Source organism: Bison bison, unplaced genomic scaffold, assembly GCF_000754665.1.
Source record: "Bison bison bison isolate TAMUID 2011002044 unplaced genomic scaffold, Bison_UMD1.0 scf7180017864482, whole genome shotgun sequence".
NCBI classification, from domain to species: domain Eukaryota; kingdom Metazoa; phylum Chordata; class Mammalia; order Artiodactyla; family Bovidae; genus Bison; species Bison bison.
Genome location: NW_011495042.1, coordinates 410,885 through 424,183, shown reverse-complemented (window position 1 = coordinate 424,183; position 13,299 = coordinate 410,885). Strand labels below are relative to the sequence as shown.

Genomic DNA, 13,299 nt, shown 5'->3' with positions numbered 1-13,299 from the left:
GTTTGAGCAAAATCCAGGAGAGACTATCTTAATACTTTCCAGCATAACCTTTTCAGATGAGCTTACTTTTAAGCTTTTTTCTTTGTTCATTTTCCTTTAGCCAGAGAAAAGTTCAGGAAGTTTTTTTCCCAGAATAAAGCTAAGGAATAGATATGCAGAATTCAAGCCACCATCAGCATCCAGAAAAGCACAAGGCGAGCAGCAGTGAAGTTCTGTGCCTGAGCACCGACAGAAGCATTACATGAGAGAGGCAGAATGAAGAGAGGTTTTCAAAACAAAATGGCGACAGGCGTCCAGGAAGGAAAAGGGTGACAAGCAGAAAAAAGGCATCAGCAGACATTTACACTATACACCACCACCTCCGGCCATCACTGGGGCCTTCACCACCGCTTACCTGGATTCTTAGACTCGCCTGTCTCTACCCTTCAATCCAGCCTTCTTCCTGTTGCTGGATGTATGACACAGGAGACTGTCTCTTGCCTGCCTAAAACTATTTCAGTTCTCATCATTATGTTAAGGAATTAAATCATACTCTTTAATGTTCCGGGAATACCCAGATCCCACATCCTAAGTATTGTGTGTATGTCCAGTTTGTTCTGTACTAGAAATATCATGAACCAGAACCAATACTAGCACCCTACTCCAGGAAGCTGTCCATTACATCTTATCTACCCAGGCCAGCTACACAGCCACTCCTCTGTATGTCTTATGCTCGTCATACCTCTAATCACGTTTCAATCAGTTTCTATCACACACTAGACTATTACTGAACTGAATTACTGAACTGTAGACACTACGGGCTAGTCATCTCAATCTGTCTGCCACAGCGCCTGAAACACAGTACCAAATAAAATGTGCTGAACTTAATCACAGGTAGCCAAACTAAATTAGAAAAGGAATCTTACTTTTCCATGACTCCAAGCATTAAAAGAAAAAAGAAAAAATCTGGGGAATTCCCTGGCAGTACAGTGGTTAGGACTCTACTGAGAGGGGCAAAGGTGCAATCCCTGGTCGGTAAGATCCTGAAAGCCAAGGAGTGTAGATGAAAACACCCCATAATTTTAAAAAAGGCCTTTCTTCAAGACAACTGGAAGCTGAAGTGTAATATAAAATTACACAGGAAGATACCTAGTAAGTAGCCTGCCTATGTGATATGCTTGTCTGATAAAATGGTATGATTTGGGGGAGGGAGAATGGACAACAATAAACTCTAATGAGTCTTCCAGATGTATTTGTCAGGGTGAAATTGACGAAGTTTTTGGTTATAAATTGATTAACAAATTTTCCTCTGACTTCATGTTCTTAAGCTATTAATTATCGATAAATAAATGATAAAAACAGAAGGTGTGAATAGTCAACAATGCTGTTGGGAAGACTTTTATATTCCTCTGTGTAAGTGCAGACATCTGTTGGTTCAACAGCATGTTTTAAATGGAAAATCTACTGGTTGCAAAGCCTCCAGCTGCAGGAGAGAAAACACACTATTGTGTGGAGATCTGTGGCTTTCTTGGCTATGTTCAGGGTAAACAGGAGCTCGGCCATTCTGACCTCACTCTTTATTTACTATCCACTAATCTTAACCAGTCAATCTTAGAAATCAACCCTGAATACTCGTTGGAAGGACTGATGCTGAAGTTGAAGCTCCAGTATTTTGGTCATCTGATGCGAACAGCCGACTCAATGGAAAAGTCCCCGATACTGGGAATGATTGAGGGCAGAAGGAGAAGAGGGCACCAGAGGACCAGATGGCTGGATGGCATTACCGATGCGATGGACATGAACTTGGGCAAACTCCAGGAGATAGTGAGGGACAGGGAGGTCTGGTGTGCTGCAGCCCATGGGGGTGCAAAGAACTGGACACAAAGAAGAAAACTCCTGAGTATAAATGTGCAGCAAGGAAAAGAACTGACAGGAGAATGCTGTTTCAGGCAGTATTGCACAACTGCATCTCTCCCCAGAGCCCACAGATTCTATATGAGCAATACAAAAGCATTTCCCATACATTTCCCCACAAGGGCTGAGAACGGTAAAATCAATACCCACAAGCAGATATGACTAGACAAGACAGACCTGAATTAAAGAAAAAGGAGTTCAGGAAAGAAGCTCTCTGCACACCAATGACACTTAAAGGACAGACAAGAACAAATGAAAATCGTGGTAAAAATGCAAAAGGAACCAATCTTTTTGAATACAGACAGACACGAAGAGAGAATAAGCAAAGTAGAAGAGGGTGGTAAAAATGAAAACGGAAGAGTTAATACACCATTAAAAGTTTTCATGAACCATGACTGTTGGAACAATTCATAAAGTCAAATTAGAGCAAAACAGATACATGAGACACCACAAGGCCCAAAGGATCCCTAAGTGTGGTCTGGAAACTCACAGAGCACCAGACCCCTTCACAGAAACCAAGAGATCAAAATAACAACACTAGGACATTACTGTCCTACTTGTTATGTCGACATGTGCACAACGGTACAAAAGCCAACGGGTGAAACCCCTGGCCCCTTAGTATGAAGCAAGGAGGTGGCACCAGACGTCTTAAGGGCCATTTAATTCCTCATCACCACGTACTTGGAGAAACCACATAAACCAACTTAAACGTTTCCTGGATGAAATAGTAAAAATGATTTTTATTGAATCTAATTATCTTAGCCCATGTGTTTTCAATATTTGATGTTATGAAATGCCAGGCAAACAGGAAGACTACCAACTCTCGAAGCATCATAACTACCTAAAGGAAAAGCACTCATGTGATTGAGTTTCAAGTAGCCACTCTCTTCTCCAAGTATCACTGTCACTAGAACGAATTGCTAACACACCACAGTTTTACAGACACAGATGTTTGGCAGACACTTTGTCGAAAATAAACAATGATTCTCAAAATTATCACTCCAAGGAAAACAACTGATACTGTCTGTTGCCAACAATTAAGTGAAAAATTACAATTCCGAAAATCATGCATCTGCCATGAAAGCTGGTTCTACTCTCTAAAAGACTTCCTAACGAGGTTGGTACCAAATATTATCAATTTGCATTTTTTGATATTGTATAATGAACTGCATCAACATTTGGAAGATCTGCATAAATCAGAAAACCAGTATTTTCCAACTTATCAACGAAAGACACTATGTAATCATACATGGGTATAAGATCCATTACTAGTTCAACAGGAGAGACCAACTGATTTCACACCAACTAACCTTTAAGAAACTACCAGTGGTCAAGGTTTAATGTGATACTGTACAAGCATACCTTGGAGATGCTGCAGTTTCAATTCTGGACCACTGTGATAAAGTGAGGACTGCAATAAATCGAGTCACACAGATATGTTGGCTTTTACAGTGCATATAAAAGTTATATTCATACTGTGCTATAGTCTACTAAGTATGCAATAGCTTTATGTCTTAAAAAAAAATGCACTTACTTTCATTTTAAAATAATTTGTTGCTAGTGCTTCCTTGGTAGCTCAGTGGTAAAGAACCCGCCTGCCAATGCAGGAGACATGGACTCGACCCCTTGTCTGGGAAGGTCCCACATGCCAAGGAGCAACTGAGCGTATGCACCGCAACTATTAAGCCTGTGCTCTACAGCCTGGGAGCTGCAACTACGGAAGCCCTGGCAACACAGAGACCATGCTCCACAACAAGAGAAGCCACTGGAATGAGAAGCTCAAACAGCGCGATGAAGAGTAGCCCCCACTTGCCACAACTAGAGAAAAGCCCCCACAGCAATAATGACCTAGAACAGACAAAAATAAATTAATTAAAAAAAATACAATTTCATGTTACAATTATTAACTTTATCCACAACAACCAACATCTGTTATATTCTTATGCGACATTATCAAGGCTTGTCACTACAAATATACAGATAGATAAGAGTTTGTCTTTTCAACTTGAGAAAATTAAACACTAAAAGTTGTGTTGTGTAATACACAAGGCACCAAAAAAGAGAGCAGTCTCAGTGATGGATTCTGGGCAAAGATAACTTCTGAATTAAGTATATCCCCAGGTATGAGTTCTTAAGGAGACAGCCAGAGATCAGGTGATTTCTACTAAGGGGATCATATCAGGAAAGATCTAGTTGTGGGAAATCACAAGCAGTTTGGGAGAGTCATAGAAGATGGAAGTACAAGCTGGAAATCAGTGAGAAAACAGGCTGAGGAAGGAGGCAGAGAATAGATCTTTAAATCCTAAGGATATTGACAAACAGAGCTAGTTCATGTATAATAGGCAAGGCACTTGGCAGTGATATGGAATTATCAGATCTAAATTTGGAAGAATCATTTAAGCTGAGTGCAAGATCCAGTTAAAAAAAAAAAAAAAACTTTGCTACTAAAAAGTGCTAGCTATCACCTGAAAGTAAAAGTCGCTCAGTCATGTCCAATTCTTTGCAACCCCATGAACTATATACAGTCCATGGAATTCTCCAGGCCAGAATACTGGCGTGGGTAGCTTTCCTCTTCTCCAGGGGATCTTTCCAACCCAGGAATCGAACCCAGCAGGTGGATTCTTTACCAGCTGAGGTACGAGGGAAGCCCAAGAATACTGAAGTGGGTAGCCTTATCCCTTCTCCAGCGCACCTTCCCAACCCAGGAATCAAACCTGGGTCTCTTGCATTGGAGGAGGATTCTTCACCAGCTGAGCTATCAAGGAAGCCCATAACCATCATCTGAGCCTTCAGTGAATGATCTTTTCGAAATAGTAACATCTAAGACCACAGATCACTGTAAGAAATATATAATTAACAATAAAAAGTTTAAAACATTCTGAGAATTACCAAAATGTGACACAGACACAAGGTGAACAAATACTGTTGGAAAAATGGCACCAACAGACCTGCTTAATGCAAGATTTCCACAAACCTTCAGTATGTTTTTAAAAAAAAGGGGGGGTGGCAGGGCAGATGCCTTTATCAAAGAATACTAATTATCTGAAAAAGCCATTAAAATATTTCTCCTGCTTCTAACTACATATCCAGGTAGTAACAGACTTGCCTAATAAACTAAAACAATATACCTAATGGACAAGCAAATTATGAAAATCCAGGTCCATCTAGTCAAAGCTATGGTTTTTCCAGTAGTCATGTATGGATGTGAGAGCTGGACCATAAAGAAAGCTGAGCACCGAAGAATTGATGCTTTTGAACTGTGGTGTTGGAGAAGACTCTTCAGAGTCCTGTGGACTGCAAGGAGATCTAACCAGTCCATCCTAAAGGAGATCAGTCCTGGGGGTTCATTGGTAGGACTGATGTTGAAGCTGAAACTCCAATACTTTGGCCAGCTGATGCGAAGAGCTGACTCATTGGAAAAGACCCTGATGCTGGGAAAGATTGAGGGCAGGAGGAGATGGGGACGACAGAGAATGAGATGGTTGGATGGCATCACCGACTCAATGGACACGAGTTTGGGTAAACTCCGGGAGTTGGTGACGGACAGGGAGGCCTAGCATGCTGCGGTTCATGGGATAGCAAAAAGTTGGACATGACTGAGCAACTGAACTGAACTGAAGACAAACAGTTCTCCTCTGAAAATGGTTAATATGAAACCAAAGATTCTCTTTTTCCTACCCTTCAGAGTACAATTAAGAGATCTGCAAGAATCTCCAAAGACATAAGCAAACTGAAAAAAGCAGCATGCTGATGGACAGAGATATTGTGTATAATCACAGATTCATCACAGTCTTCACCTTTCATTCACAAGGTAATGTTTTCAATGGCAGATATTTTCAGTCCCTTTTCTGAAATCCTTTTGGGAGATACGGAGGTTGTATGCTCAAATGCATAGAAACTCTAGGGAATTAATCTACAATGACTGACATGGTCTAAGTTAAGAAAAACTGGATATGAAGAAATGCTCCAATTCAAAGGAACATCTGCTACCCAAGGCCAAGGAGATAATTATTGCTGTGTGAAAACGAGGGTCCAGAGTTGCTAGATCTTCTAATTATGGAGGAAGAGTTAGAAATCTAGACTACCTTGGCAAAGTTCCAATATTTGTTAGTAACAGATTTAAAATAAAAAAACTCAACCCGTGCCAAAATAACACATATCCAAGCTTGATCTCCCCTACTGACAGCCAGCATGTTATCTATATGTATATCACAGCCAGTGTGATATACAAACTGTAACAGCCCAAGAATATTCCATTAAAACTCACCGCATGGATTTACTATTTTTAGGATAAATTTCAAAGGTGTATTTAAAATGCCAGGCACAGAAACTTGGCACCCGTAAGAATAAAGGGACTCCAGCATTACTGTGCTTACCTCCAAGAGCAGCAGAGTCTCCTGTTCGGTCCATTCTCTTCCAGCACTAGCACCTTTACTCTAAAGGAGAAAGTTCAGAAACGATTTAACTCATTCCTAAAGGCTGAATATGGAGCTCAGCAGAGCTCCTTTCTAAGTTCCAGGGACTGTTTTCTGCAAACCACCAAAATAAGTCCCTGAATTACAGGAATAAAACATGCAAGGAACTTAAACCCCCAAGAAAAAGGCTGTTTTATTTCAAAGGTTTCTTGCTGTCTACCAAGAACTCATGGACTACTTAGACATGGATCACTTACACTACTTATTTCTACTACTTTGATATTTAAAAACACCTTTTGAATCTACAACAGCATAGCATTTTAACACATACTATGGATGCACTATAATATTAAAACATAAAACAAATGTTTGGTATACCTTGAAGCCTGTACTTTATCCAAGATTTAAGGACAAACTGTACCACACATAAGGCACTCTGGCAGATAGTTTACTCCAATTGCAACAGGTTCATATATCTCATATTTAACATCTCTTGATTAATAAAATCTCCAAGTGACTCCCTAAGCTCCAAATCACTTTTTTCATTAGAGTCTTTGATAACTTACAAGTGAGCTTGTGTCCTCTTGATTAATACCTTTATCATTATGAGATGCCTCTATTTAATTCTGGTAAAACAACTTGTTTTGATGTCTACGTTTATAAATATTAATATAGTGATTTTGGCTTTGTTTAGAAGGTATGTCTTTCCCATTCATTTTCATTCAGTATGTGTCTTTGAGTGTCTCAGACAATATATGTTCTCGATTTTTCATCTAATTTGACAATCTCTGCTGCTCAATTAAAACATTAAAACCATTAACATGCAATTCAATATAACTGTTCTTATGGTCTTTATTCCTTCCTAACCATCATGTGCTTCCACTTGGAATCACTACCCTTCAACTTAAAGAATTTCCTTCAGCTTTCCTACACCTTGAGCTAGTTCCACCTTTCGAATGTCTGTGAAAGTCTTTACTGTACTTTCAATTTTGAAAGGTATTTCTATTGAATACAGAATTTCAGAGTGACAGTTTCCCTTTCAGCATTTAAAAATATTTTTACGTTGTCCTCTGGCTCCTATCATTCCTGCTGAAAAGGCAGACATCAGTTTTATCATTGTGCCATTGACTTTAATGTGCCCACTTCCACTCCCACTCTCCTTGGTTGCTTTATAACACATCAACTTTTAGAGTTTAAACATCAAATGTCCAAGTATGCTTTTCTCTGTATTCAATCTCTCTTATTCTGGGCATTGTTATTTTTTCATTAGTTATGGAAAATTTTTAACCCTTACACTTTCAAATATCAGTTCTGTGCCACTATCTCTCCCCTTATGGGTCTCTATTAATGATAAATGAATCATTCTTCTGACCATATCTCATGTGTCTCTTGCATTCTTTTCTCTTTGTCCTGTTCCCTCAACTTCAACCATTTTTTCTCTTGGTGTTTCAATACATCTATCTTGTCTTCGGCTGTGTCCAGTCCTCTGTTAAACCCATCCAATGGGTTAATTTCAGGTATGGTTTTAACTGTTCAATAGGTATTTCATTCTTTTTATATATTCACATTCTCTGTTGAAATTCTCCATTTTCCCCTCATTTTCTTTAACATATTAATCAAAGTTACTTTTATATATCTATCTTCTAACCATACCATATAGTGACTTCTATAAAATGCCATCAGATTTATGAAGAAAGCTCACCTTTACCCTACAGAAAGTAAAGCAAGTTTCTTACAGAAAATGCTGCTTCTTAGAAGTAAAAAGGAAAATTAGGATATGCTAGATTGTAGTCCATATGTCCCTATCAAAAAATCCTTACCTTTGCTAAGGTTTTCTTGGAGTAGATGTCAGTACGAAGACCAAAGTTCTGCAAATCAATTGGTTTTTCCTTGTTCTTCTCAGGAAAATTTAACATCTGCTGAGCAGCAGGAATCTATGAGTCAAATAAACAATAAATGGCTGTACTAACCTCTACAAAGTCAAGGGGACAAAAGTTTTTAAGGCTGTTTAATACTGGCACTTAAATGACTCCTGGTGGAGATTCTACAAAAAAAAAAAAAACCTTATGCTAAACTAATAAAATCTCAACATATAAGAAACTTTTTTTTGCCTCTCAAGTCACAGAGACAACAAACAAATTTTATTTAATGTTGCACAGTGGGGGCAATTTATAGATTTCCTTTGTGTTATTCCAATAGAAATGATACACATAATCTGATTGACATAATTATCTTTTCAAGAACGTGTGCACAGATGTCCACTTTCCAAATGTTAAGGAAAGGGAAGAAGTTCTAAACAATTTAAACAGTCTGCTTCTTGATTACTGTCTTTGATGGCAGAGGTGATAAAGGAGTCATGAGTTATGAAAGTAAATCTGTAACATGATAAGATAAAGCAGACTCTTGGGATTAAGGAGAGAGCATTATCTTAAAACATAAAACATTCTTATGGACTCAAACTTTTACAACAGATAAAAACAAACACAACCTACCAGCTAAGAGACAGCACAATTATATGACTGTAACAGTAATTCCTGAATACAAATACTAGAAATGGTTGTCTGTTACTACTCAGACCTGAAGAATGAAAACTGAAACTGTTAGTCACTCAGTCGTGTCCAACTCCTTGCGACCCCATGGATTTTGGCCCACTAGGCTTCTCTGTCCATGAGATTTTTCAGGCAAGAATACTAGAGTGGGTTGCCATTTCCTTCTCGGGATCTTCTGGACCCAGGGATCAAACCCTGGTCTCCTGAAATGCAGGCAGATTCTTCACCATCTGAACCACCAGACCTGAAGAATGGGTGGTATTAATTTACCTGAGGTGATCGAAGATGTAGAGGAACAAGCCCCGAGGGGGTATCAGCTAACACATTGAAATGAGGAGTTGGAGGAGGCCCCATTGCCATGGGTCGACTTTCTGGATCCACTTGGTAATTAACAAGCCCCCACTGTTCTAAAAAGGCATGAACCCTGAAGGATAAACATCCGAAAGTTAAAAATCTAGACAATGTACCTCATCATCTTCATAACCATCATCACATTTCATTAAAAAAACAAACCAAGAAAACAAGTAAACACATTCTTTTGCAGGTTATGAACCTTTACAAAGTAACCGACAGTTTTGGTTTGAGAGACAGTCTCTACAAACTCAAAATAATGTTAATAATATAGCACCCCCAAACCAAGTAGAAAGCCTAATCTTTTCAACCACAGAAATGAGAACAAATACATGCCTGTGTAGGTCCACGGTGAAAGAACTCACACATAAACCAAACACAAATGGAAATCTACTTTTCTTCTCTTTTCTTTAGACAGATTTAGGGCACAGAGCTTATTCACTCCCCACCCTAACCCACTCTCTGTGGTCAGTTTATGATTAAAAGATGTAAAATGTGAATTTAAAAAAAGATGCTACTTTAGGTATTTTATTAACCAAGAAAACATCCAGTTTAATCAGCCTAACATTAGCGAAGTACCACTAACCATCTGAAGTGAAATATCTGAGAAAAAGTCCAGACATTTTTACCTCATCACAGCACACACATCTCCAGTTAAGTTCCTCCGACAAGCAGTGCTGGTTAAATATTCTTGGGGATTTAGGCGGTATGTGTCAATCATGAAATTTCGATATGCCAAGTATCTAAAAAGTAATGGCCAAATTCGTAAGGTGAACACACATCCTTTCAAAAACAGTAACTCATAGAGCAAAGTAGTTTCACATTCTTCTGGCAAATACACCAAAAAGTTAAGACAATAGGCCAATAAATCAGAGTGATATTGTACTGACTATTAACAGTCATGCATGCAACTCAGGGTAAGAATCCCTAAAACACAAAACAACTGTCTGCTAACATGTAACAGTAATAAGTACAATAGAGTAATGTGATGAAGTTAATGTGAAGTAAAAGAAGCACAGCCTTGGTCACAGAGGTGAATCGATAAATCCTTAGCTGCCTGCAAAATTTGCAAGTAACACTTCGTTACTCAGGCTGTCTCCCTAACTACACTACACTATACCTAGAATTTATTGTGTGCCAGCCTTAGGTCTAAGCACTTTTTGTGTGGTAACACATATAATCCTCACAATCTCTCTATAAGGTAGGATCTATTATTATTCCAATTATAGATGAGGATTAAAGAATTTGTCCCCAGACCACAAGGCTAGTCAGTGGAGCTAGAATTCAGCAGTGTGGTGACTCTGACATTAGCAAAGATTAACTAAGAAGAGTGCTTTAAGAAGCCCCTGCCAAACACATCCAAATAGTCAGGTTTTCTAAATACTGATCCCATTAAAATAACTATCAGTATCCGGATCACATCTTAACATTTCACTCACATCTCCGGGGTCTTGGATTTGTTTTTTCCATTGAAAAACTCAGGAAGAGCACGCCGTTCAATCACATGAATACTGAAGAGAAAAGAGAGAGAAACAATTAAGAGTCCTCTTAGAAAAGCAAAATCCTGAAATCTGAGTTAAGCTTGTTTAATTTTCAAAGTAAAAATGGATAAAACCAAAAACTGAGCACTACTTGCAAAATTTAATTGGCCTGCACAAGTTCCTATGTATTAACACTATGTAATAATAAAACTAAAGAAAATATAATGTATACTAAAAAGTTAAATAAACTATAAAGTTAAAAAAAGATTTCCCTTTCTCACCTCTAATACTTTAACTACAGTCTTTCTATTCACATAACCAAACTCAAAAAGTTCTACCAACACACTGAAGGCTTTAGATTTTATGGAATTGTCCTAACATACCATAACTAGATGAAGAGCCAGAAGATACAAGAAGTTCTTTGGAAATCGTAGGACAAAAATCACAGTAACTGGTATGGCAACAAATTGGTGAAATGAATAACCAAAAGACAGTGGAACTGACAATGATCAGTTTCTCAGATTCAACATTAGTGCACATTTCTGACCAGTCCTCAGAAACTCTGAAGTGAACTTAATTTTTTAACAGAGTTTAGTGACTTACTACTTTTAAAAAGACCACAGCACTAATTTTTAACATTTAAATAAAAGCGTTGATAATTTTATAAAATGTTACAGGTGATAAGCACTGTAGAAACCATCAGGCCCAAAACATTCTACAAATGAACCAACTGTACATCTAGCACAGAAGTTTAGACATTAATGGCGGCTCAATGGTAAACAACCCGCCTGCCAATGCAGAAAACAGATTCAATCCCTGGGTTAGGAAGAGCCCCTGGAGGAGGAAATGGCAACCCACTCCATTATTCTTGCCTAGAGAAATTCCATGGACTGAGTAGTCTGGCAGGTTACAGTTCACAGGACTGCAAAGAGCCAGACAAGACTACGCATGCACCAGCGTTTTTCCAGATGATACATTTTAGTTTCTCAGTGGCTTTCCATGTACAGAGATTGCATGGGAAAAAGCAAATCAACAGTCTGTGAATACAAATAAAAGCATTCACTCTTTATTTGCTAACATTTAAATTATTTGAAATGAATATTACCAAATACTATAAACAAAATGAATCACCTGGAAACATCTAGGAAGATAATGTCTAAGATCAAATATGTTCCATAGATCTAATGAAATTCCAGGTTTTACTATAAAAAGAGTAACTGTAAGTAATTACAAACTGGTTCTAATATACTCTTATGTTAGGAAGGTTAGGAAGAAGCCAAAAAAACAATTTCACCAAGAACAAAACACATAAGGGTATGTAATCACAAGCACTTTCTTTTTCAAAATCTATGTCTGAAGTACTGGCGGTCGATTCCTTAGGTTCTGTGAATGAGTCAAGTAGTGGAAGGAGTGGTATCCAGAATTAGAAAGCCTGAGTTCTTCCAATGATCAACCCTGCAACTGAAACACTTCAACTGAGACAGCAGTTAGCTCATCTATAAACAGGGATATAACTAATACCTCTACTATCCTTCTAATAGCACACTTTGTGACATGCAAATGAAGTGTTTCTGGAACCTATAAAAACATACAAAGTTATTTACTGTTATGACTTTCTCCTTTTTTGAGAGGCAAATGCTAGTTTCTCAAACCATTCTGAATCTTCCAAATTTAAAACTCATTTAACATCATAATGAATGTAATGAAGACTGACCTTCAAAGTAGAGCTATTTACTTATTCTGTTTCAGCTTCCACTTATTCATAACATTGAGAAACGGCACGAAGAGTTAAGTTTTAAAAAGTATGCTGAGAAGTCTCACCAGTAGAGACCATACCTTCTGGTTTGGGGAAAAAAAGAAGGTATGACTCAAGTGGACCATCCACCCTATTCTTTTAAGGTGGTTTTATAGATATGTATTTAGGTGTATGTGTGTATAAATATATGTATACACATACACACACATATATATGTATATAAAGATATACAGGCACATATATCCTTAAAAATAACACAAAAACCATTGAAAGCAGGCAAAATATCCAAACAGGACCAAGAGATTCAGAGTGAAGGTGGCATCACTAGACTACGTATACAGTCTTCCAATGAAAGGACCTTAAAGAAACTAATCTATTTAGAGTTCTGGTACATTTATTTTAAAATAAAAAACTGTCAAACAAAAATCAGCCTGATATGAAACAGTTACACTTCAAAAGTAATCAAGAAGTAGGATATCTAGGTCTGCATTTACTTCCATCCATGTTCCAAGGATGCCACAGTGGTTGTGGTAAACGACAAGGAGGATGCTGAGATGGGTGTTTTCTTGAACTCTTTTACATGCCAGGGTTTATATGTGAAAGAGCTCCTGTTTCCCGTTAACATAAAGCCATGACTGGGTAATCAGAGGAGTTTTTCTTTATGTATTTCCGTAACATTTAAAAATCACAGGGCTTCCCTGGTGGCTCAGTGGTAAAGAATCCACCTGCCAATGCAGAAGATGGGGTCTGGATCCCTGGTCCAGGAAGATCTCACAAGACCAATTAAGCCCATGAGCCACAACTACTGAGCCTCCACTCTATTATCCAGAGTCCAGGAAGTACAACTACTGATC

The 13,299-nt window shown here is 38.2% G+C and overlaps 1 protein-coding gene across 1 annotated transcript in view; it reads right to left on the bottom strand.

Annotated features, from left to right (window-relative positions):
- Positions 1 to 13,299, bottom strand: part of SMARCC1 (SWI/SNF related, matrix associated, actin dependent regulator of chromatin, subfamily c, member 1) — a 125,030-nt gene that overhangs the window by 54,915 nt on the left and 56,816 nt on the right. Inside the window, exons 16-20 of the mRNA XM_010862496.1 lie at positions 10,648 to 10,719; positions 9,838 to 9,951; positions 9,128 to 9,281; positions 8,129 to 8,242; positions 6,270 to 6,329 (exon numbers count right to left, since the gene is read on the bottom strand). Of these exons, the coding sequence (XP_010860798.1) occupies positions 6,270 to 6,329; positions 8,129 to 8,242; positions 9,128 to 9,281; positions 9,838 to 9,951; positions 10,648 to 10,719 (514 nt within the window). The remainder of the gene's footprint in view (positions 1 to 6,269; positions 6,330 to 8,128; positions 8,243 to 9,127; positions 9,282 to 9,837; positions 9,952 to 10,647; positions 10,720 to 13,299) is intronic.